This window comes from Aquarana catesbeiana, linkage group LG03, assembly GCF_042186555.1.
Source record: "Aquarana catesbeiana isolate 2022-GZ linkage group LG03, ASM4218655v1, whole genome shotgun sequence".
Taxonomy (NCBI): Eukaryota; Metazoa; Chordata; class Amphibia; order Anura; family Ranidae; genus Aquarana; species Aquarana catesbeiana.
Genome location: NC_133326.1, coordinates 582,521,652 through 582,544,092, shown reverse-complemented (window position 1 = coordinate 582,544,092; position 22,441 = coordinate 582,521,652). Strand labels below are relative to the sequence as shown.

Here is a 22,441-nt window from a genome sequence, read left to right as displayed (position 1 = left end):
CAGCCATATATTTAAAGGGCCAGCAAACATAAGCACATATTATTGGGCTTATTCAAATTGGTACTGCATTTATGACTTGCAAAGCATGTCTGCCCTCAACCAACACTCAGGATTCAATTAACTAAGGTCCTCTCTTATAAAATATGATTCTAATTGGTTGCTACATGTTAATGTTTAGAAACATAGTTTTATCATCATAATAAGGATACATGACATAAAAGAGCTACTAGTAACATTATTAAATGTACCGTATGTGTTATGGGGGTACTGTTCAGTGTACCTAAGGACCTCAAGAAGCAGCAAATCCTAGGACCAGTACTGAGGATCAGCTTGTGGAGGCTTCTGCTGACTATTGCAGCGTCAATGGTTGCCATGTCAGTATTGCTGGTGGTATCTCATTTCTTTTATTTATTCATGACAGTGCTTCATGAATGAAAGCTACAATAGCAGTTTTCATTTATAAATCAAAGCAAAGTAGGACCTGACCTGTCAAACTGAATCGTGTAGACTCAGTCATAGAGTCCTGCAGATTACAGAGGGAGAACACAGCTCTCCCTGCATAATCAGTAGAGCTCTGTGACAGCCAGGTGCTGTGCAGTTTACAATGCAGGCAGCTGTCACACTGACAATGGAGCAGACTGCCGCTGGTTACATAGGCAGAGCCATGCTCTCCCGGTGTAATCTACAGGACTGAGCTGTCAGATTGAACTAGGAATATGAATTGAGCTAGGACCATGGATCAGGGAAATTCAGCAACAGCTCAGACCTGCACAGTGCAGGACATAGCTGGGCAATTTAGAGGCAGAAGAGACTCCAGTCTAAGCTGCGCCCCTCTCAGTGTGGCATCCAAGGCAGGTGCCACCTTGGCCCAGTCCTTGAGGCATATTTAAAAATATTTCTCCCACCTCCGCTATAAAGTCTACCTCCACCTACTGTTTATTTTTGTAGATTTGGATAGAGTGGAAAAGAGTTATCATTTATTTAAAAAAAAAAATTGTCTATGATTCCCTTGTGGGGGTCTCCCCTTACTTCCTGTCCTCCTGTGATGCCCTTACAAGAAATGGAGGGTGCAATTGGTAGGAAAAATATTAATAGAATAAAAGTTCTAACCCTTCCTTGTTCCTCTAAAAAAAAAATGTAATTGGTCTGTGTCCCTGTTGGAGAGATTTCTCATCATTTCTTGTTTTGACAGGAAATCTCACCAATATGGACACAGACAATAGAAGAAAACCCTAACAAGGGTTCTAATGCCCCGTACACATTCCGCTCAAGCTTGGCTTGCATACACATGGTCACACAAAAGTTCTCTGAACTTTCGACTGTCAAGAACGCGGTGACGTACAACACTACGACGAGCGGAGAAAATGAAGTTCAATGCTTCCGAGCATGCCTCGAATTGTTCCCGAGCATGCGTGTTTTTTTGCGCGTCGGAATTGCATACAGACGAACGGAATTTCCGTCAAGAACTTTTTTTCGGAAAAATAAAGAACCTGCTCTCAATCTTTTGCTGGCGGAAATTCAGACAGAAAAAGTTGGACGGAGCATACACACAGTCGGAATATCCGACCAAAAAGCTCCCATCACACTTTTTTTGACGGAAATTCCGACTGTGTGTATGCAGCATAACTCTACCACATCACACATCCAAAATTAGGTAAAATTGTTTTTCTCTGGCGTTATTTCATTGTGTATTTTATCCAATAGTCTTCTGTAACTACATGTTCATTTAGGAATGTTAATAAAACTCTTTTATGCAAACCAGTCTTTCAACTTATATTTTGTGGCCCTTTAAATAACAGCATTTAACATGCATTAGTACCCAGGTCCTGTGTGAAGAAACATAATGAAAATCTTTGGTGTACAGAAGAAAATATTACTCATCTACAAGGCAGCCCACATGTGCTGCCATTATAGAGTTTTTGAGGGTGATCTGTGTTACCATTTAATGTAGCTTGCAAGCTGTGGATACCATGCAGTAAACAGTTTAAAAAAAAAAAATATATATATATATATATATATATATATATATATATATATATGTATATATATGTATGTATGTATATATATCAATAAAGGCGGATTTTGGAGGCATTTCCATGGTTTACAGGAAAGTCTGATTTGGACGAGGAAGTAAAGATCTGCAAGTAAATATTTTTTTGTGGGCTCCAATGAAATAGATTTATTTGTTTTACAATAAATCAAATGGGAGAAAAACAGTTTAGCGTACATGGTAACTACGGAGCTGCAAAGTTGGAGAGTGGTTTCTGGGAAAGCAGAAGCAAAAGAGGGGTGGGCAACAGCAAGCCGGGCCATCTATACTTACTACAGCGACAGGTATTCAGAGTCTGAGGTGACTCCTGCCATGAGACAGCACATGGAAAGAAAAGGGGAAACATTGTGGCGACACACACACACAAAGACACAATGACAACGTATGATCACAATGGATATTGATAGAGCTGGGAAGAGAAGATAAGGACAGGAGCACTAAGGGCAATATTCCAAGAATAGACCTGTTAGGTGACAGGGCCTAGTCCCCATCAGTGTATTATAATTACTTATATAACTGCCCATGGCTATACAATGCTACTATTTATCTTTAAACATTCACAATGTAGAAAGTCCATATGAAGTCATTCTCCACCAATTATAGAGAGAGAAGTTGCAGCTTTCCTGTTGCTGTCTCCTAAAACTGGTACAAATACCTCCTTGACAAATATCTTTATGGCTTAACTATCCAAGCAAAATGGTTATTGAGAAATAACATACTGTACACACATTTCAAGAAACAACTTGTGTTTGAACGAAAAAGAATCTGCAGGTAGGTAAACTTAAAAAATGTAATTTAATTTTATTTAGTGAGATTACCATGAATATAACATGGAATCTTGATTTCATTTCATGAATATTCCACTGACATACACTATATTCCCCAAAGTATTGGGACGCCTGCCTTTACAGGCACATGAACTTTAAAGGGATTGTAAAGGATCATTTTGTTTTTTTTAAAATAACAAACATGTCATACTTACCTCCACTGTGCAGCTCGTTTTGCACAGAGTGGCCCCGTACATCCTCTTCTGGGGTCCCCCGGCGGCTCCTCCCTGCATCAGATAACCCCCTAGGAGAAGCGCTCTCCCGAGGGGGTTATCTTGCGGGCACGCTCCTGAGTTTAGCATTTGCGTCCACAGACACGAATGCTGGACTCGGCCCCTCCCCCCCCTGTGCCTGCGTCATTGCATTTGGTTGACAGCAGCGGGAGCCAATGGCTGTGCTGCTATCAATCTATCCAATCAAGAGCTGGGCCCCCATGGAGAGAGGGACAGCGCGTCCCTGCCGAAGAGATGAAGGAGCTCAGGTAAGTAAAACGGGGGGGGGGCTGGTGAATGTCGGGTGTTTTTTCACCTTAATGCATATGATGCTTTAAGGTAAAAAAACACGAGGGTTTACAACCCCTTTAATGGCATCCCAGTCTTAGTCAGTAGGGTTCAATATTGAGTTGGCCCACCCTACCATTCCTTGAGAAGCTCATTTGTGAGGTCAGGCACGGCTGGACAAGAAGGCCTGGCTCACAGTCTCCACTCTAATTCACCCCAAAGGTGTTCTATCGGGTTGAGGTCAGGACTCTGTGCAGGCCAGTCAAGTTCCTCCACCCCAAACTCGCTCATCTATGTCTTTATGGACCTTGCTTTGTGCACTGGTCCAAATCATTTGGTGGAGGGGGGATTATGGTGTGGGGTTGTTTTTCAGGGGTTGGGCTTGGCCCTTTAGTTCCAGTGAAGGGAACTCTTAAGGCGTCAGCATACCAAGACATTTTGGACAATATCATGCTCCCAACTTCGTGGGAACAGTTTGGGGATGGTCCCTTCCTGTTCCAACGTGACTGCACACCAGTGCACAAAGCAAGGTCCAAAAAAACATGGATGAGTCAGTTTGGGGTGGAGGAACTTGACTGGCCTGCACAGAGTCCTGACCTCAACCCGATAGAACACCTTTGCAATAAATTAGAGCAGAGACTGTGAGCCAGGCTTTCTCATCCACATCAGTGCCTGACCTCACAAATGCGCTTGAACCCTACAGACTAAAACTGGGATGCCATTAAAGTTCATGTGTGTGTAAAGGCAGGCGTCCCAATGCTTTTGGTAACATAGTGCATATCACTAAGAAAGACTTCCTTTAAAAAACATTTTGTATAATGTATGGATTTTACATGAACATACTGTACTTTGGGGCTCAATATCTAGAAACATGCTCAAATTAGGCTACAGTCCACAGAAAACTGTCTGCATCAGAACAAACTAAAGAAGTAAACTAAAGACATACCTTCTGATGATTTGGAAGGAGACACAGTCAGAGCGCTGGTCTTCGTAGGACTTCTAACAGGAGAGGTGGGTGGTGTTACCAGTGATGGTTGAGACTCATCCTCAATACCGTCTTTATCACCTACATCTGTAGGCACAGAAAGTATTTGTTTCTCTCTCATAAAACCCATAAAAAAACATTCCCAGTCAGTGCCAAGAGCACAGCTCATTAAGATGTAGCACACCTATTTATTCTAACCTAAACTTGGGAATCCTCACAGGACAAGAACTCTACATGATAAATAATAACTGTAGGAATGAGAAAGTGCATGTGTTGTTAATAGCAACCAGATTCTTTCATTAGTTCATTAACCAGACCTAGAAATATGACCTTGAAATAAGTTGCTATGGGTGACATACCAAATACTCTTTTAGGTACTGTTCTATGTGGATATATAATGACAAAATAAATATGAAAGTAAATACACTTCATGCAGCAGTTTATATTTTGAGGGAAAAAAAGCTCAATCATATTGCATCACTTCACCTGTGCATGTGTAGGCAGGGCCAGGACAAGGGCTGGGCAGGAGGGGCGGCTGCCCTGGGCACTGTGATATTGTGTGAGGGCACCACAAGGAGATGGGGGGGGGGTGTTTGTGTTGAGAAGGGGAATTTAGGAGGGCAAATTTAGGGAGGTGTGGTGTAGGAGTGGTGATTTTGGGGAATTTGTGTTGGAAGGGGGATAGGGGGAGAGGATTTGTGCTAGGAGAAAGGATATGAGAGGTTTGTGCTATAAGAGTAAAAGGGTAGAGGAGATTTTTTTTTTTGGGGGGGGGGTTTGTGCCAGTAGGGATGATTGGAGGGTATTTGTGCTAGGAGGGGAAATTTGTAGGGGGATTGGGGAGGGGAATTAGATTGGGGGATTGAGGAGGGGAATGTGTGCTGGAAGTGGGGATTTGGAGTGGGAGGGGTAGAGGATTTGTGCTACGAGAGGGAATTTTTTTTTTTGGGGGGGGGCGGGATTTGTGCTGGAGGCATATGGGGAGAGAAAAGATTTGAGCAGGGAGCAAATATTTGTGCTGGGAGGGGGATTTCAGCAGGGGGGGGGCAGATTTGTACTGGAAAGAGGGGGAATTTATGCTTAGGGGGTTAGCATGCAGATTAGTACTCGATTTTCTTGAGGGAGAGGGATTTTCGCTGCCACATTATGCCCATACATCTTGGGGGGGGGACACAATTTGGCATGTTCGCCCTTGTCCTGCCACTGTGTGTAGGATTATCTATAATCATGCAGTGTTGGTGGAAGCAGGAAAATTTGGTGCAAGTATGTTTGAGGGCAGGAAGGTTAGTCGTTGACTGAATGGGTACCAGTAGTGCAGGGGAGGTGAGTATGAAAACAAGGGGTTACATTGAATTAGAGAGAGCTATAGTAAGGTTTGTGGTTACATTGAGGATTTGTAAGAGTTAGGACAAACTGTAAAATCTGATCAAAGTCAGTTAAGGAGGTGTCTCTGGTGTCCCATCCTCACTCTGCTTGATAAGTTAAACACAAATGGTCAAGTGTTGTGTGGCTACCTTAAGACTGTTCTTCCTCATATACTGATGCTAGCTAGATGGATCTTGAATTACAGGTCATGCCTACCATCAAAAGCAAGTTTTTTCCTCTCCACCTCTATTTTATACTCTTCCAGCTCCTGGTCTGTCAGCTGGCTGAATGGGTTAGGTGGCTCAGGTTCAGGTGAGGCCTCTTCCACTGGCTGTTCCTTGAGCTCTGCTTCTGTTTTGGTAGCTAGATGACTGTCTGCAGACTGCAAGTACAGGGTTGGGTTAAAGATTTACAGTAAAGTACAGAACTATCTTATATAATTAAAAGGTATTCACAAATCACTGCCTGTAATTTGCCCAAAGTAGGCCAGGCATGCATCAATAAGTGTAACTATAATTGATTTTCCAACTGATAGTAAAATTACTGATCTTCTATATTTGCACTGTTGCTGGTCAATTCTTTGGTTTTTAAGTCTGATGTGATTTAAAAGACACAATGTACTTGAAAGAGGGCAGCATTTGTTCTTCTGTGTTTGGTTGATGGTAACATTGATAACACATGATCCTAAATCTTTCTTTGTTTTATTTTCTCTCTTTTATTGGTCATTTAGTAGGTTATACTGGCTCCAGGAAATTTTCAACAAAACTCGCACGGTCTTGGCTTTGCTAATTCTACTTGAGCTAATAAAAAGGGATTGCTTTACATAGTGTATGAATTGGCTTCCAATACTGTACCAAAATGTTCCCACATTTAGTTTATGAGCTGGACTACAAAATTATCAATGTTTTTATCTAAGGAAAAAAAGATGAAAGAATTAACTTTATTCAAAACAGCCTTTCCCTGCTATAACGGGAGGTGAAATGTTGGAGCAAGAAGAGTCACTCTAGGACAGTGGTTCTCAACTCTTGTCCTCAGGACCCACTCAGACTCGGTTCACACAGGGACGACTTGTCAGGTGACCTAGTCGCCTGACAAGTTGCCTCCTGTTCTGTACAATGGAACCGTTTTAATCGACGCAAGTCGCTCCGACTTAGAAAAAGGTTCCTGTACGACTTTGGGGGCAACTTGGGGCGACTTGCATAGACTTCTATACAGAAGTCGTTTTGCAAGTCGCCGCGGAAGTCGTTTGCAGGTCGCCTCAGCGCAAGTCGTGCCGCCCGTGTGTGAACAGGTCAGAGTATTACCTTGGGGAGATGCAGACTAGAATACTGTAATCACTGAGCAGCAAATGATATCACCTGTGATGTATTTAAGTTATCTTGCAAACCTGGCCTGTTAGTGGGCCCTGAGGACAGGAGTTGAGAACCACTGATCTAGGAACTCTGTTAAAAAGATCTTACTACTGGTGCCCCCATTAGATAAATAAAGTCAATTGATAATTCAAACTAGAGTGTGGCTGTGAGCTGAATCAGGTGTTGTTGTTGTTTGAACTGATGATTCAAATCCCCAGCCTCTTAAAAAAATTCTAAATTTCAGTCTTGAGTGGACCAACTCTTTATTGGTATTCTATAGTATCAGTTTAAGAATAATACTTAGATATAAATCTAAATTTTAAATTTGCAGCTTTAGTAGAAACAATAGACTTTGTGTTTAGCACCAACCATATGCTATACAGAAGCCACAAAACTTGTTATTGCAAAATCTAATAATGATGTACGTAAGAAAACAAATGCAGTCCATTATATATCCATTACATTTTACTGGTATATACATAGAGTGCCTTGCAAAAGTATTCACCCCCTTGGCTTTTTACCTATTGTGTTACATTACAGCCTTTAGTTCAATGTTTTTTTAATGTGAATGATATGTGATGGATCAGAACACAATAGTTGGTGAAGTAAAATTAGAAAATATATACATAAAACTATTTTTCAGAAATAAAAAAATGATAATTGGCATGTGCATATATATTCGCCCTCTTTGTTATGAAGCCCCTAAAAAGCTCTGGTGCAACCAATTACCTTCAGAAGTCACATAATTAGTGAAATGATGTCCACCTGTGTGCAATCTAAGTGTCACATGATCTGTCATTACATATACACGCATTTTTGAAAGGCCCCAGAGGCTGCAACACCTAAGCAAGAGGCACCACTAACCAAACACTGCCATGAAGACCAAGGAACTCTCCAAACAAGTAAGGGACAATGTTGTTGAGAAGTACAAGTCAGGGTTAGGGTATAAAAAAATATCCAAATCTTTGATGATCCCTAGGAGCACCATCAAATCTATCATAACCAAATGGAAAGAACATAGCACAACAGCAAACCTGCCAAGAGGCAGCCGCACACCAAAACTCACGGACCGGGCAAGGAGGGCATTAATCAGAGAGGCAGCACAGAGACCTAAGGTAACCCTGGAGGAGCTGCAGAGTTCCACAACAGAGACTGGAGAATCTGTACATAGGACGACAATAAGCTGTACGCTCCATAGCGTTGGGCTTTATGGCAGTGGCCAGGAGAAAGCCATTACTTTCAGCAAAAAAACAGAATGGCACGTTTTGAGTTTGCAAAAAGGCATGTGGGAGACTCCCAAAATGTTTGGAGGAAGGTGATCTGGTCTGATGAGACTAAAATTGAACTTTTTAACCATCAAAGAAAACACTATGTCTGGCGCAAACCCAGCGCATCACATCACCCAAAGAACACCATCCCCACAGTGAAACATGGTGATGAAGGCATCATGCTGTGGGGATGTTTTTCAGCAGTCAGGACTGGGAAATTGGTCTGGTTGAGTTGAGGGAAAGATGGATGGTGCTAAATACAGGGATATTCTTGAGCAAAACTTGTACCATTCTGTGTGTGATTTGAGGCTAGGACGGAGGTTCAACTTCCAGCAGGACAATGACCCCAAACACACTGCTAAAGCAACACTTGAGTGGTTTAAGGGGAAACATGAAAATGTGTTGGAATGGCCTCGTCAAAGCCCAGACCTCAATCCAATAGAAAATCTGTGGTCAGACTTAAAGATTGCTGTTTACAAGCGCAAACCATCCAACTTGAAGGAGCTGGAGCAGTTTTGCAAGGAGGAATGGGCAAAAATTCCACTGGTAAGATGTGGCAAGCTCATAGAGACTTATCCAAAGCGACTTGGAGCTGTGATAGCCGCAAGAGGTGGCTCAAAGTGTTGACTTTAGGGGGGTGAATAGTTATGCACATTGACTTTTTCTGTTATTTTGTCCTATTTGTTGTTTGCTTCACAATAAAAAAAAAAAAAAATCTTCAAAGTTGTGGGCATGTTCTGTAAATTAAATGATGCAAATCCTCAAACAATCCATGTTAATTCCAGGTTGTGAGGCAGCAAAACACAAAAAATGACAAGGGGGTGAATACTTTTGCAAGGCACTGTAAATGAGTATTAAACCCTTCAGGAGAAAAAAATAAATGTAGCAGCATACCTCATAAAGTTGCTTGTTTGCTATCCTCTTTTTGTGTCTAGCTTGTCCTCTCGAGAAAATGCAACATCTGAACTTTGGGTCAAATTGTTGTCAACTTTAACAATTTGACTATGCTCCATACATTTGAGGGTAGCACCACTATTATAAATAACTTATATAGGCATAGCAGATCCCAGTGCAAAGTTTCCTGCTTTTGCTAATTACTGTACACAGAAATTAGTAAGGACCATTTACACCCCATGTATCCATATGCAAATTCCAACTGAGACTGGCATTTAATTCAGTGAAACATGATTACTGATTTTTTTAATTGAATGTACAAGTTTTTTTTTTTATATTGCTTTTACAGCCTGCTTTAGTATGAAGAAGCTACTGTTGGCTTGATTTAGAAAGACAAGGTAAAGCTGGTCCCTTATGCAGGCAACATGTAGTTATTTGTAGCTCTGCCAGGGCTGCCACTACCTGTTGTAAAGGAGTCAGGCTTCCAGACACATACTTAGGGGTTTATTTACTAAAGGCAAATCCACTTTGCGCTACAAGTTCACTTAGAAGTGCAGTCGTTGTAGATCTGAGGGGGACATGCAAGGAAAATTTGCATGAAAGGACATGAAAGGAAAATAGAAAACAGCATTTATGCTTGCACATGATTGGATGATAAAATCAGCAGAGCTTCCCTGATTTCAGATCTTCCCCTCAGATCTACAGCCGCTGCACTTCCAAGTGCACTTTCAGTGCAAAGTGGATTTGCCTTTAGTAAATCAACCCCAAAGTGTCTTATGTTATTTCAGTCAAGTGTTTAGTGAAAGTCTGAGTCTGAAGACTTGGCACTTTTTTTCAGGCAAATAATACTAAACTAAAATTGGCATATATAAAAAAATGCTTGTACCGGACTTCTGCTTTTATCAGTTATCACACTGGCTAATAACTGAGACTGCGGACCAGCAGACTTTACGTCTTGACGATTTTGCTCTCTGATCTGTAAAAAAAACCCCCAAAAAACAAAACACAATTACTAAAATACTAAAAATGTATAGAAAATGATACAGTACAGTATAATTGCCTTGCTGCCTCCCTACTAGGACTTTCTTAACCAATAAGAGCTCACAAAAATTCAGTCCAGGCCTATAAAAATGCATATATATATGACAAAAAGATTTTAAAACAGTATAATACTTTCTAAACCTAAGATACTGCAAGTGCAACTGCACTAATTTTCCTTAGTAAATGTAAATGTGGTAACGCTTCACTTTGTAAAGAATACCCAATCAGGTACAAGGAAAATTTAAAAAAAAGCACTTTGCTTGTACATTATTGGGTGATGGAAATTAGCAGAGCTTTACCGCATTTACTAAGCTCTGGAGAAAATGAGTGCAACTGCTTTTGCAAAATGGGCACAGTCCATTTGCCTTTAGTAAATCCCCCCAATATAAATTTAGAAGACAAAAAATTAGTATAATATAATTGCAATATAAAATGTTTGTATGTTGATATTTAACGTTCTAATTAGATTGTAATAATTAGATTCTAACTTTATTACAGGTGGAAAAACTCATCAGTACCTTTTCAATCACCTTATATTTCACATCTGGTGGTAATATATCACATACAGTCTATCAAACATAAAAACATACACTTGAAGAGGAACTGCAGTCTGCTCACATAATTTGTAATAAAAACATCTTTGCCATTCTGAAGCTTCGCTCCAACCACTTTGCATATTATTTTATACATACTGTGATTCTGTACTTGCCAAATATGCTGCAGAAATCTCTCTCCACTAAGTCTGGCTGCAGCCATGTCACCTGCGGGCAGCTGAAGCTGCTGCCAGTTGACTTCCTGGATTAACACAGACACACCTCCAGCTCTGCAGCTCTCATTGGCCCTCTTATGACTCACCCCCCCCCCCCCCCCTTCCTGGCAAACTCTGACAAGAGTGAGAGAGAGCTGCACATGATGTCATAAGCCTAGGCTAATGACTAGACAAGAAAGAGGAAGTGGGCTGTATAAGGTATTTACTGGCAGAAATAAAATGTTTTACTATCCAAAGTTAAAACAACAAGGGCAGAAGATTTAATAGATGGAAAGTTGAAAAAAATGACTGAAGGTCCTCTTTAAGTGATCACAAACCAAATTTTTAAACTACGAGTCAGAAATCTTTATCAATGATGGACACTTGTATTGATATTTTCTTTTACCTCACGCTATCATTCTGCCCTTCCTTCTTGACTGGTGCTAATAACCTAAAACAGGGGTCTCCAAACTTTCTAAACATAGGGCTGGTTTACTGTCCTTCAGGTCTTAGAGGTCCCAAAAGGTGGGCAGTGAGAGTAGAAATGTCTTGGCATCAGTGTGAGAAAACAGTGTCCATCTTTGGTATTAGGGGGAGAAATAGTGCCCCATTACTGGTGTCAATTGGAAGAATAGTTCGCCATTGTTGGTGTCAATGGGAAGAATAATGCCCCATTGTTAGTGGCAATGGGAGAAATAGTGTCCCATTGTTAGTGGCAGAGGGAGGAATAATGTCTCCCATCAGCGAGAGGAAGAGTGCCCCAAGGGCTGGATAAAGGCAAGCAAATGGCCACAGTTTGGAGACTACTACTCTAAAACATCCATCTTTACTATTTCCTTATAATGTTTCATTTGGTTCAAAGGTGGAACATGATCTTTGACTGGGGCATCTACCCAAAATGTGCTATCAATTTTGAGTGGACCTGCATTTCAAGTCCTAATTAGAATCTACAAAGGGTATAAAGGATGGGATGTAAGTTCATTTTCCTAGCTGATCTCTGAGCATGGTTATCCATAAAATTATATTATTTACCTTATTTCTGGTCTCCAAGACTTCACGTGGGTCTGTAAAGAGTGGCACAAACTGGTTGGGGTTCTCAATACGGATAGGCATGCCGCTACTAGGCTTCACAACTTCATCTGCCTTTAGCCACTGTAGGTAGAAGAGCAGAGGTAATATGTATGAAAAAGAAGAATTCCAGAACATCTGATACCATATTGACACTATCTTTTATTTATGTAGCATTGTTGTATTATATATCCTTTATAAAAGTAAGCAGTAATCAAATGAAAATCAATACATATACTCGAGTATAAGTCGACCTGAATATAAGCCGAGGCACCTAACTTTACCATAAAAAACTGGGAAAACTTATTGACTCGAGTATAAGCCTAGGGTGAGAAATGCCCAGCTACTGTAAGTGGAAAAGAGGGTCAACAATGACCATTTGCAGCCTCACTGTGCCCATTTGCAGCCATAGGTCCCCCAAACTTCAAACTCGGTAGTTAAGGGTTCCTAGATGCCCCCTAGCTGCAGCCAAAATCTGGGGTCTCTGGACCCAAAGGGTCCAGAAATGACATTGCTGCAGATGGACACAGTTGACCGACTTTGGGGCCCCGTATCTCGGGGCCACTTGGTGCTAGGAACCCCAAATTTGGTGTGCAAACAAAGTGGAACTAGCACTACAACATATCCAGCTGGGGTTCCTAGCACCAAGTGGCCCCGAGATGTGGAGCCCCAAAGTCAGTTGGGAAAATGTCAAGCGCTTTTCTGCAGCAGAGAATGACATTTTCCGAACCGACTTTGGGGCCCCATATCTCGGGGCCACTTGATGCTAGGAACTCCATGGATATGTTGTATAGGAACTCCATGGATATGTTGTAGTGCTAGTTCCACTGGGTTTGCACACCAAATTTGGGGTTCCTAGCACCAAGTGGCCCCGAGATACGGGGCCCCAAAGTCGGTTCGGAAAATGTCATTCTTTGCACCAGAAAAGTGCTTGACTCGAGTATAAGCCGAGGGGGGCATTTTCAGCACAAAAAAATGTGCTGAAAAACTCGGCTTTTACTTGAGTATATACGGTACTATCTGTGTGTATGCTCAATATAAAGGTGACCATGTCTTGGGGCTTCCTACCGTGGTCTTGCTCCTTGGGCTGCTCATGCTGTCTTCAGCCACATTGACTCGTAGGTAGGTGTTGGGAGTGTTCAGCCAGCGTGTCTTCTCTTTTTGCTGCTTCTGGGAATGCTGTCTTAATGTGGAGATAGGGACCCCTTCCTCCTCAAAAATGAACGAAGTTACAGTGGCTGGGATCTCCACATCACTCTTATGTCTTGTCTTTTCTTGCACAAATGGATGACGGTAAGTATAACCTGTACGGTAACCCTGTGGGAGATAACGGAATTCATAGTTATCTGATAACACTGTCATTTGTGCCTAAAGTGGGGTACACACTATAAGAAAATTGGGCAAATGTTTGTGCGATTTTTCTCGATGTTTCACAGCAAATCAGAACCAATAAAAGAAAATTCTTATGAAAATTCTTATGAATATTCTCGTTTGACAAAGGCTTTTTTTGTTGTTTATTGTTTCTGGCCATGTGCAGTCTTTCCTTTTCTGATTTTTCTTGTACGAAAATCATTACAAAACGGTACACATTACATAAAAATCATTCATTCTGTTCCCGTACAAGAAAAATTTTGAAGTTTGTCCCTTCGGGAATTTTCATTTAAGAAAATTCGGAATCGGCTGTCGAGAGTTGTGTATACACGAAAATTCTTTAGGCGAAAATGTTCGCCGGATTTTCCTATAGCGTGTACGAGCCTTAATACTGTTTATTCTTGTTTTCAAGAAACAGGGAAGATGGAGAAATGTGTAAGTTGCCAATGTTGACTTTCTTTTGAAAATACTACCTGCCTGGCTTCCCCTGGTTTCAATAATTTCTTTATTATCTTTATTATTTCTTTAGTATCCGCTAATAATTTATTTATTAGCCGATACATAAAACAGACCTGAAACAAGTATACAACATATGAGATTGGAGTGAAGTCCTGCTTTTCACACTTGTTTTGCGGCAGTGACTAAGAAAATACTAAAGTCTTTAAAACAGAATTACAAAGAGGCAAATAGTATTTCTGAATTGAAAGGTCAGCAATGGAAGCCTGTGTCTTTTTTTTAGCAGTTTTGCTTTAATCTCAATTCTTAAAGTCACCTTGTGACAATGGACATGGGCACAAAACAAGATGTGCATATAAAACCAGGCACCCTATCACGTGTACACATACCACTAGTTTTAGTCTCTCTATTTTCTATTGCACTCATAGAATTTTCTGAATCACCTATGTATTTACTTATTAGTCAGTGTGGTTGATTCACTAAAGCCAAATAGGCTGTTCACTTTGCAAGGGAATTTTCCTCAGAGTGTTACTAAACCCAGGACCCTGCATTCACTAAATCTGGTCTCCCACAGTAAACAGAACATAGAAATGCAGTTATTTTAGTAAATATAAACCGCTAAATACCTTTTCTCATCAGCAGTATATAGCAGTCTTATGACTTCTGTGTGACTTCTAGTTAAAGCTGGTGGGAGAAGTTTTCATTCTACTCTGACTGTCCTATGAGGCTGCATGACCCCTGATCCTCTGTCTGGACAGTGCTGTGGTAATCACATGCACCCTTTTAAGAAATAAAAAGAAAACTCTCTAGCAAAACACACCAAACTGAGTATGTGCAAAGTGCCCCCGATGCTCTGTTCTATCAGGATATGGATTGGGGACAGTGGAAGAAGGGGATGATCAGAAAAGACAGGATTAAACAGCCTTTTTACACAATGCGGAGTAAAAAAATGTTTTGTTTTTTTTTTCTTTGCACATGATTGGGTATTCGCAAAGTGAAACTGCACCACATTTGCTAGAACATGAGGCATACTGGTAAGGGTGTGTTTTTGGTGGTGGTAAGAGGGGTCACGAAAGGTTTGCTCTAAGTGACTGCAATTTTTTTTGGTTTAATTTCCAGAAAGTGCATACTTACCAAATTATCCATCATTCTCATTAAAGCCTCAAACTCATGTTCACCAAGCCGACTTTTCTGCATTGGCCCAAACTTGCTGCCAGCCCAACCAACTGTACCCACCTCATGTGGGCGATATTTATCCCTGTCCAGCAGGATGAGGTTCTCTGGTCCTCCTGCACTAGGTACAGCTGATACCTAAAACATAATATTGTTTTATGTTCAGTAACATTTCAGTACATAGCTATTGACAAAGCAATACATAGATAATATATTGTAAAATTGCATTGTTAAAAAAATGTTACACTAGGAGATTAATAACATTGTATTTAAGATGCAACAGATCATAAAAAGGCAATAGATTTAGCTAGGATCATAGCTATGGAGGTGGGTGTGGTCCACCTTTGCACGGGCACAGCAGCCCATTCACTTGAATCGGCCGCTGTACCTATGGGAAATGCAGGGAAAAAGTCCCTGCACCTTTTAAAACTGCAACTACAGGGAAATCACATGGAGCTTTTGCACCATTAGATTTTCCGCACCCGCTGACACAGTGCATGTTTAGATGCGAGGGGGGAACCATTAAGAATTATTGCTTCCTAGATCACCTCCCCTGATATAGGGAAAACATTCTTTGTGGGAATTGGGATCATGATTGTGAGTGTTATTTCATGTCATTGCTCTCAATGGGTCACTAAGACCCACAAGGATGTACCTGTTATTCTGTAATATGTATCTGGTGCCTTGTTACCCCCTTCTTTTAGGCCCCTTTCACACTGGGGTGGTTTGCAGGCGTTATTGCGCTAAAAATAGCGCCTGCAAACCGCCCCAAAACAGCCTCCGCTGTTTGTTCAGTGTGAAAGCCAGAGGGCTTTCACACTGAAGCAGTGCGCTGGCAGGAGAAGAAAAAATCTCCTGTCAGCCGCATCTTTGGAGCGGTGAAGGAGCGGTGTATTCACCGCTCCTAAACCGCTCCTGCCCATTGCCGCGATATACGAGGGGTTTTAACCCTTTTTCGGCCGCCAGCGGGGGGTTAAAACCGCACCGCTAGCGGCCGAATACCGCTAAAAGTAGCGCTGTTTTACCGCCGACGCCCCCTACCGCCCCAGTGTGAAAGGGGCCTTACTTTACTGTATTGTTACTTTTGTGTTTACATGTAAAACTCATAAATACACACCTTTAAAAAAAAAAAAAAAGAATTATTACGTCTGTAAAAGAACTGCAGTTGCAGGAACAAGTGCGATTTCTGGGCCCACAACCACCCAAACAAGTGTAAACAAGGTCGTGGGCTCTGTAGACACTAGTGCAATTTCAGATGTGACTTGAGTCACGTAGAATTGCATGACAATGGAAATCACATTGTTTTCGATGGTGCCCATTCACATCAATGCAACTCAGCAATGCAATTTTTGTATCTGTACTACTTTAGGTGTGATTCCAGTTCAATGTGTCCCCACAGAATATGCAGACCTTATTAAAGTTGCATTTAAGTTGCATCCAGGTTGCACTACATAATCGCACTGAAATTCTGATCAGAGTCAGATCGCATCTGTGTGAAGCTAGCCTAAAGCAAAAAGCAATATTTTTAATGTGCCCCAATTTGGACATCAAAATGAGACCAAGACTTTTGTCCATGTCATAGGACCACAAAATAAGTGTTGGGGGGAAAGGGTTCTTATGGCATAAAAAATAAATATGATGACAAGCAGGTCAATAAAGAATGAGGAAAGCATAAGGTTATCTTAATGATGGGCAAATCTGTTCAGCTTCGATTTGCCAAGGGTTCCAAGTCTATGGAGGGGTTGCATGTCTTTTTGTTCAGAACATTTTTATGGCTAATAGAAAAACTACTGTCAAAAAGACATGGGAAGCCGGGCACTGTCATAGGGGAAATGCATTTTTGCAATGCAAAAAAAGCATCTTTTCAAAACTGCTCTGTTATCGCTACTGACAGATTACATTATACAGTAAAGTCTTGGATTGCGAGCATAATTTATTCCAGAAACATGCCTGCAATCCAAAGCACTTGTATATCAAAACAAATTTCCCCATAAAAAAATGGAAACTCAAATGATTTTTTCCACAACCATTTATTCATAAGTCATTCAGTTTATAGTCCATATAAAAAGATTATAGCAATGTGATAGGTTGTGTAACCATAAAATGTCCATCCTCAAATGGAAGCCTCCACAAGGGGATTAGGAGCAAAATCCAGCAGGAGCTACAGAGTATAAAAGAGAAGAGAGTCGCCTCTAAGTGTAGCAATATGGTTACATTTAATGAAGGTACAACATTTAGCAACTCACATGCTTGATGATTAAAAGAGGCACATCTAAGTATGCAGGCATCCGGGGTAAAGCTGTCCACATAGACCATCCCCCGCACCGCTGGCTCTCACTGCTGTCAGTCTGCAATCGTGAACGGGAAGACTACCCTGCAGTAGAGCGATTTGAAAGCGAGGCTTGAACCACTCGTAGAGCGCAGCGTGGAAGGGACAACGCCAATGGCGGTGAGGAGGATGGTCCATGTAGACAGCTTTACCCCGGATGTCTGCATACTTAGATGTGCCTGTTTTAATCATCAACCATGTATGTTGCTAAATGTTGTACTTTCATTAAATGTAACTGTATTGCTACACTTAGCGCCTCTTTTCTTTTTTATACTCAGTTGTGACATGACGCTACTCTTATATCAAGATATCGCTTGTATATCAAGTCGAAATTTTTAAAACATTTTTTGTCTTGTAAAACGCTCTCAAACCAAGTTACTCTCAATCCAAGGTTTTACTGTATATGCCATTTTTATCTAGCCCATAGGTCTTTTTAAATCCCTTCAATGGTCATAACAGTTTATCAAATTCAGCAATATATAATAAAAACAAAATGGTGGGAATTTTATTGGTATCATGGTTTGAGGGTTTTTTGTCCTCTTTTTCATATATAGATGTAAATGACAGGATAGCCACGGGGGAAACTGCAACCAATAGCAATTGAGACATTTAATGAGATTGAAGCACAGTCCCACTGAGAAGCAAAATGACTTAATCGCCATAGTATAATTCATGAGTAAAAGCTGTAGAACCACTGAGAGGAGAACAAGCTAACAGCGACACTCCTTTTAATAGGATAAAAAACTAGTCCCAAAGGGTCGACTTCCCCAGACTACAAAAGCTGGCTTAAAATTCTCCAATGTCATAAACAGATAATTTCAGGGTCATTTTTTTCTATGAGAATTGAATTCTGTTCCCTCTCTCCTGGTCTCATTGAGTCTGTAAGCCGATCAGCACAGTAGTTCAGGTTTATTTTTCAGAAATTACAATGTTCTGGATACAGTCTTTAGACATGCATGCTAAAGGATAGGCTGGGGTTTAAAAGGAGCCATGGTGCAATTGTTTAGCCTATGGTTAATCAAGTAATAAAGCTTAACTCCAGCCAGAATGTTTCTTTTCCTTTTGAGGAAAATGTGGAGTGGTTAGAGGTCTATGAGGTTTTTGTTGTTGTCTATGACTCTACTCACTGTGTACTTTAGTGACACCACTGGACAGCAAGATTAGGGATGAAAAATGAAGAAGTTTAATTTTCCTGATATTTGGGTGAAAATCTGTGGCTCTTGATAGAATCATGATATTTTATACAAATTTTGCTATTTTGGCAAAATGCATTAAAGTCAATGAATAAGGCAAAGTTATGGTATTTTAGTAGGTTTTAGGAGGGCAACATAATTTAAATGGTTTATGGAGGTTATAAAAGCTATTTTCAGATTTTCTGGGTCTGTTTTTGTACCCCTAAATAAGGCCCAAGAAAACAGTAAAAAAAAATATATAAAAAAAAAAAATAAACTAACAGCACTCAAACAAATAAAAAACCAAGCTACCCTAAATACATTCCCAATCAAAGAAAGAAAACTAAACAAAGAGTAGGGCCAAAGGAAAGGGTTTAAGGATGTGGCACCTACCTTACTACCCTCTGGCTTTATAACTGTTTCTCTAAGAGCCCTTTCACACTGGGGCGGGGGCGGCGTCGGCGGTAAAACGCCGCTATTATTAGCGGTGTTTTACCGTCGGTATGCGGCCGATAGCGGGGTGGTTTTACCCCCCGCTAGCGGCCGAGAAAGGGTTAAATACCACCGCAAAGCGCCTCTGCAGAGGCGCTTTGCTGGCGGTATAGCCGCGCCGTCCCATTGATTTCAATGGGCAGGAGCGGTGAAGGAGCGGTATACACACTGCTCATTCACCGCTCCGAAGATGCTGCTGGCAGGACTTTTTTTACCGTCCTGCCAGCGCATCGCTCCAGTGTGAAAGCCCTCGGGGCTTTCACACTGGAATGAAAGTAGCGGCACTTTCGGGTCAATTTGCAGGCGCTATTATTAGCGCAATAGCGCCTGCAAACCGTCCCAGTGTGAAAGGGCTCTTAATAAAGAGTAGAAATCGAAAGTTTCTGCCAAAATGACTTTACTTATACTTAGAAGAAAGGGATCTAGGGTCACAAGAACAGAAATTCACAGACTGCACGACTAACCTGACTGGAGTTCCAATTTTCCTCCATTTTACTAAAGAAATATGTTTTCTGAAAAGCTAATATACAGTGGCAAGAAAACATATGTAAACCCACATTAACTGGTTTTCTGCAGTAATTTGCCATAAAATTTGGTCTGATCCTCATCTAAGCCACAACAATAGACAAACTCAATGGGGTTTATTTACTAAAGGCAAATAGGCTGTGCAGTCTGCAAGAGCAGTTGCTCCAGAGCTTAATAAATGACTTCCATCATCCAATCATGTGCAAGCGAAAATCCTGTTTTTTTTTTATTTATTTTGCTTGCATGTGATTGGGTATTCTTTGCAAAGTGAAGCTTCACCTCATTTACTAAGTTCTGGACTTACAGAGTGCACAGTCTATTTGCCTTTAGTAAATCAACCCCAATTTGCTTAAGCTGATAACACGCAAACAGTTCCAAATTCTCGTTTCTTTTTTGAACACACCCATTAAATATTTACAGTGTCGGAGGAAAAAATAAGTGAACCCTTGGAGTTAACAGCTAGTCGACCTCCTGTGACTTCAAGCAAGTGATTTCGGTAGCTCTGGATCAAATCTGCACAACGATCAGGGTGAATTTTTGACCATTCCTCTTTACAAAACGGCTTCAGCTCAGACACATTCATGGGATGTCTGGTGTGAATGGCTCTCTTGAGGTCATCCCACAGCATTTAAATGGGGTTAACTCACTTAGCTGAATATCAGATCACATTTTATAGCAAATTAACAGAAAACCAATTAATTTTCACATCACACACTTTTTCTTGTCGTTGTAGGTTATTGCACCTTGCTGATTTGTGAAAACGTATGAAATAACTTTTTTTCCCTCTTATACACATTTGAACATTTGTTGCTAAATTCAACAAGGAAATTGTGGTAGGAAGGGTGTGATGGTGAATTGGAGAGGAGACAGAAGTCTCATTACTGTTAAAGAAACATGAAAACATCTCTTCTTTCTCTAGTATAGTGATCCACATGCTGCCTCTGATAGCCCTCTGATACTAGCGTTAGGTTTTCCTAAATCACATGACACAATGGGTGGGCATTCAAGTATGCCTAAGGACAGCCAGTACAATATCTGAGTACAGCCCTTCATATACATTCTGTTGTTATTCCAAGTTAACAACCTGCCCCCCCCCCCCCTTCCAAGAAAAACAAATGAATATAATGTACTGCTTACAAGAAAATCTTGCACTTCTTGTGGGAAATCCCAGCTGCCCAGCTATTAAAACAACAACCGGGACTTGCTGGCCTTTGCTGCAGCTGGGCATGCTGGGTCGATGATGTCATAAGGGGACGGGATCACCCGCCCCTTAGTGTATTTAGCTGTGGGAGAGCTGTCAGTCGGCAAGATCAGGTGTGGACCTGGACATGCGGACAAGTGCTTGGGGAGGGGGGTCCTGCCCCAAAGCACCCCCTCATGTTGAGGGCATGTGGCCTGGTATGGTTGGGGGGGGGGGTTTCTCGTCCCCCTCCTTACCTGGCTTGCTGGGCTGCATGCTTGGATAAGGTTCTGGTATGGCTTTTGGGGAGGACCCCAAGTCATTTTATTTTTTATTTTTGCGTGGAGTTCCCCTTAAAACCATACCAGACCCGAAGGACCATACCAGACCCGAAGGGCCTGGTATGGATTGGGGAGGGACCTCACGCCATTTTATTTCTGACTTTTTACATGTCTGCAATTCTTTTGTTTACATTCTGCTGTCAGTGGGGAACCCCGCTGGCAAGCAGATGAGCCATGGTTGTTAAGAACACAGCAGCCGCCTGCTCCTTAACAACCATGACAGTTACTGGTTGTTAAAGTGGTTGTAAACTCTCCAAAGCAACTTTAGCACATTGTACTCCTCATAAATAAACCTACTGATTGCTGCCTGTGAAATTCTTATTACTTGTTTCAATTGCTTGCAATCTGTCCTGTAAAGTTTGATTACGTCACCGGCGTATGCGCTTTCTGTCCAGTGATTCACAGCACACTCTGTGTGCCACTTCCCCATCCCCAGCATAACGTTAACAAGTGTTCCGCTGTCTGTGGCACAGCTTTGTGCTCGTGAGATTGGGCATTCATCTTCCTGATTCTCCCGTTGTGACTGTGTGACGTCACAGGAGGAGTAAAACGCCCTGGTAAACTGACTCCTACAGCGGCAATCATCTTGAGAAAGAGGCTTGGATAATAAACAATTGCGCATTCGCGATATTATAGCAGGGGAATCAAGGAAGGGCGGAAATGACGAGGAGGAGTGCAGAGTTTACTTCCTCTTTAAAGACTCCGGTGGCTGCCCACTCCTTAAGACCAGTTAAAATCAAACACGTTTCTTAAATATCGCATGCCTGGATCAATACTTAATTACCGCATTTATTTATTTTCGGAATTGACCTTAATGGTATGTTATGCGATATTTGACGAGCGTTTCTGCTTTATGCTGTAAATACCACATAAAGCAAGAATAAATTGACATTTTCAGGACTGCATGCGGTATTTGGGAAAACATCTAAATACCCGCATGCGATCTGCTTTTGTGAATGGAGTCCAATATATACTTTTTTATCTACAACTACACTAGCCTTTTTAAAACTTGCGTTAGTTGACGTAGAAAAAAAGCCACTTTTTTTTTACTTTTGTATCATCTTTTTGCCTATAAATTGCATAGAAAGTATAAATATAAATTGCATAGAAAGTAAAATACTTTAAAAGACAATATCACAGCCTTGCTTTTCCCCCAAAAAAGAATCAATAAATGTACTTATTGCGGAATCAATAGCTCCATAGAAGAAATGTATAAATTACTCTGGACCATATGAGATAACATAGTAGAAGCCCACTTTTAGCAAACAGTTTAGCAATCTAACTATGATATCAGAAATACGTAT

The 22,441-nt window shown here is 41.1% G+C and overlaps 1 protein-coding gene across 5 annotated transcripts in view; it reads right to left on the bottom strand.

Moving 5' to 3' along the window:
- Positions 1-22,441, bottom strand: part of ADD2 (adducin 2) — a 126,010-nt gene that overhangs the window by 14,469 nt on the left and 89,100 nt on the right. For 4 of the 5 annotated variants that reach the window (XR_012242992.1, XM_073621984.1, XM_073621982.1 and 1 more), the window contains 6 exons: positions 15,060-15,236; positions 13,167-13,415; positions 12,063-12,182; positions 10,128-10,217; positions 5,944-6,109; positions 4,324-4,449 (listed from right to left, as the gene is read on the bottom strand). Coding sequence is in view for 4 of the 5 variants with exons in the window: in XM_073621984.1 (XP_073478085.1) it covers positions 4,324-4,449; positions 5,944-6,109; positions 10,128-10,217; positions 12,063-12,182; positions 13,167-13,415; positions 15,060-15,236 (928 nt within the window). In the remaining variant the exon portion in view is untranslated. Of the gene's footprint in view, positions 1-2,323; positions 2,358-4,323; positions 4,450-5,943; positions 6,110-10,127; positions 10,218-12,062; positions 12,183-13,166; positions 13,416-15,059; positions 15,237-22,441 lie in introns of all 5 variants that reach the window. The other variant, XM_073621985.1, reaches the window with a different exon arrangement.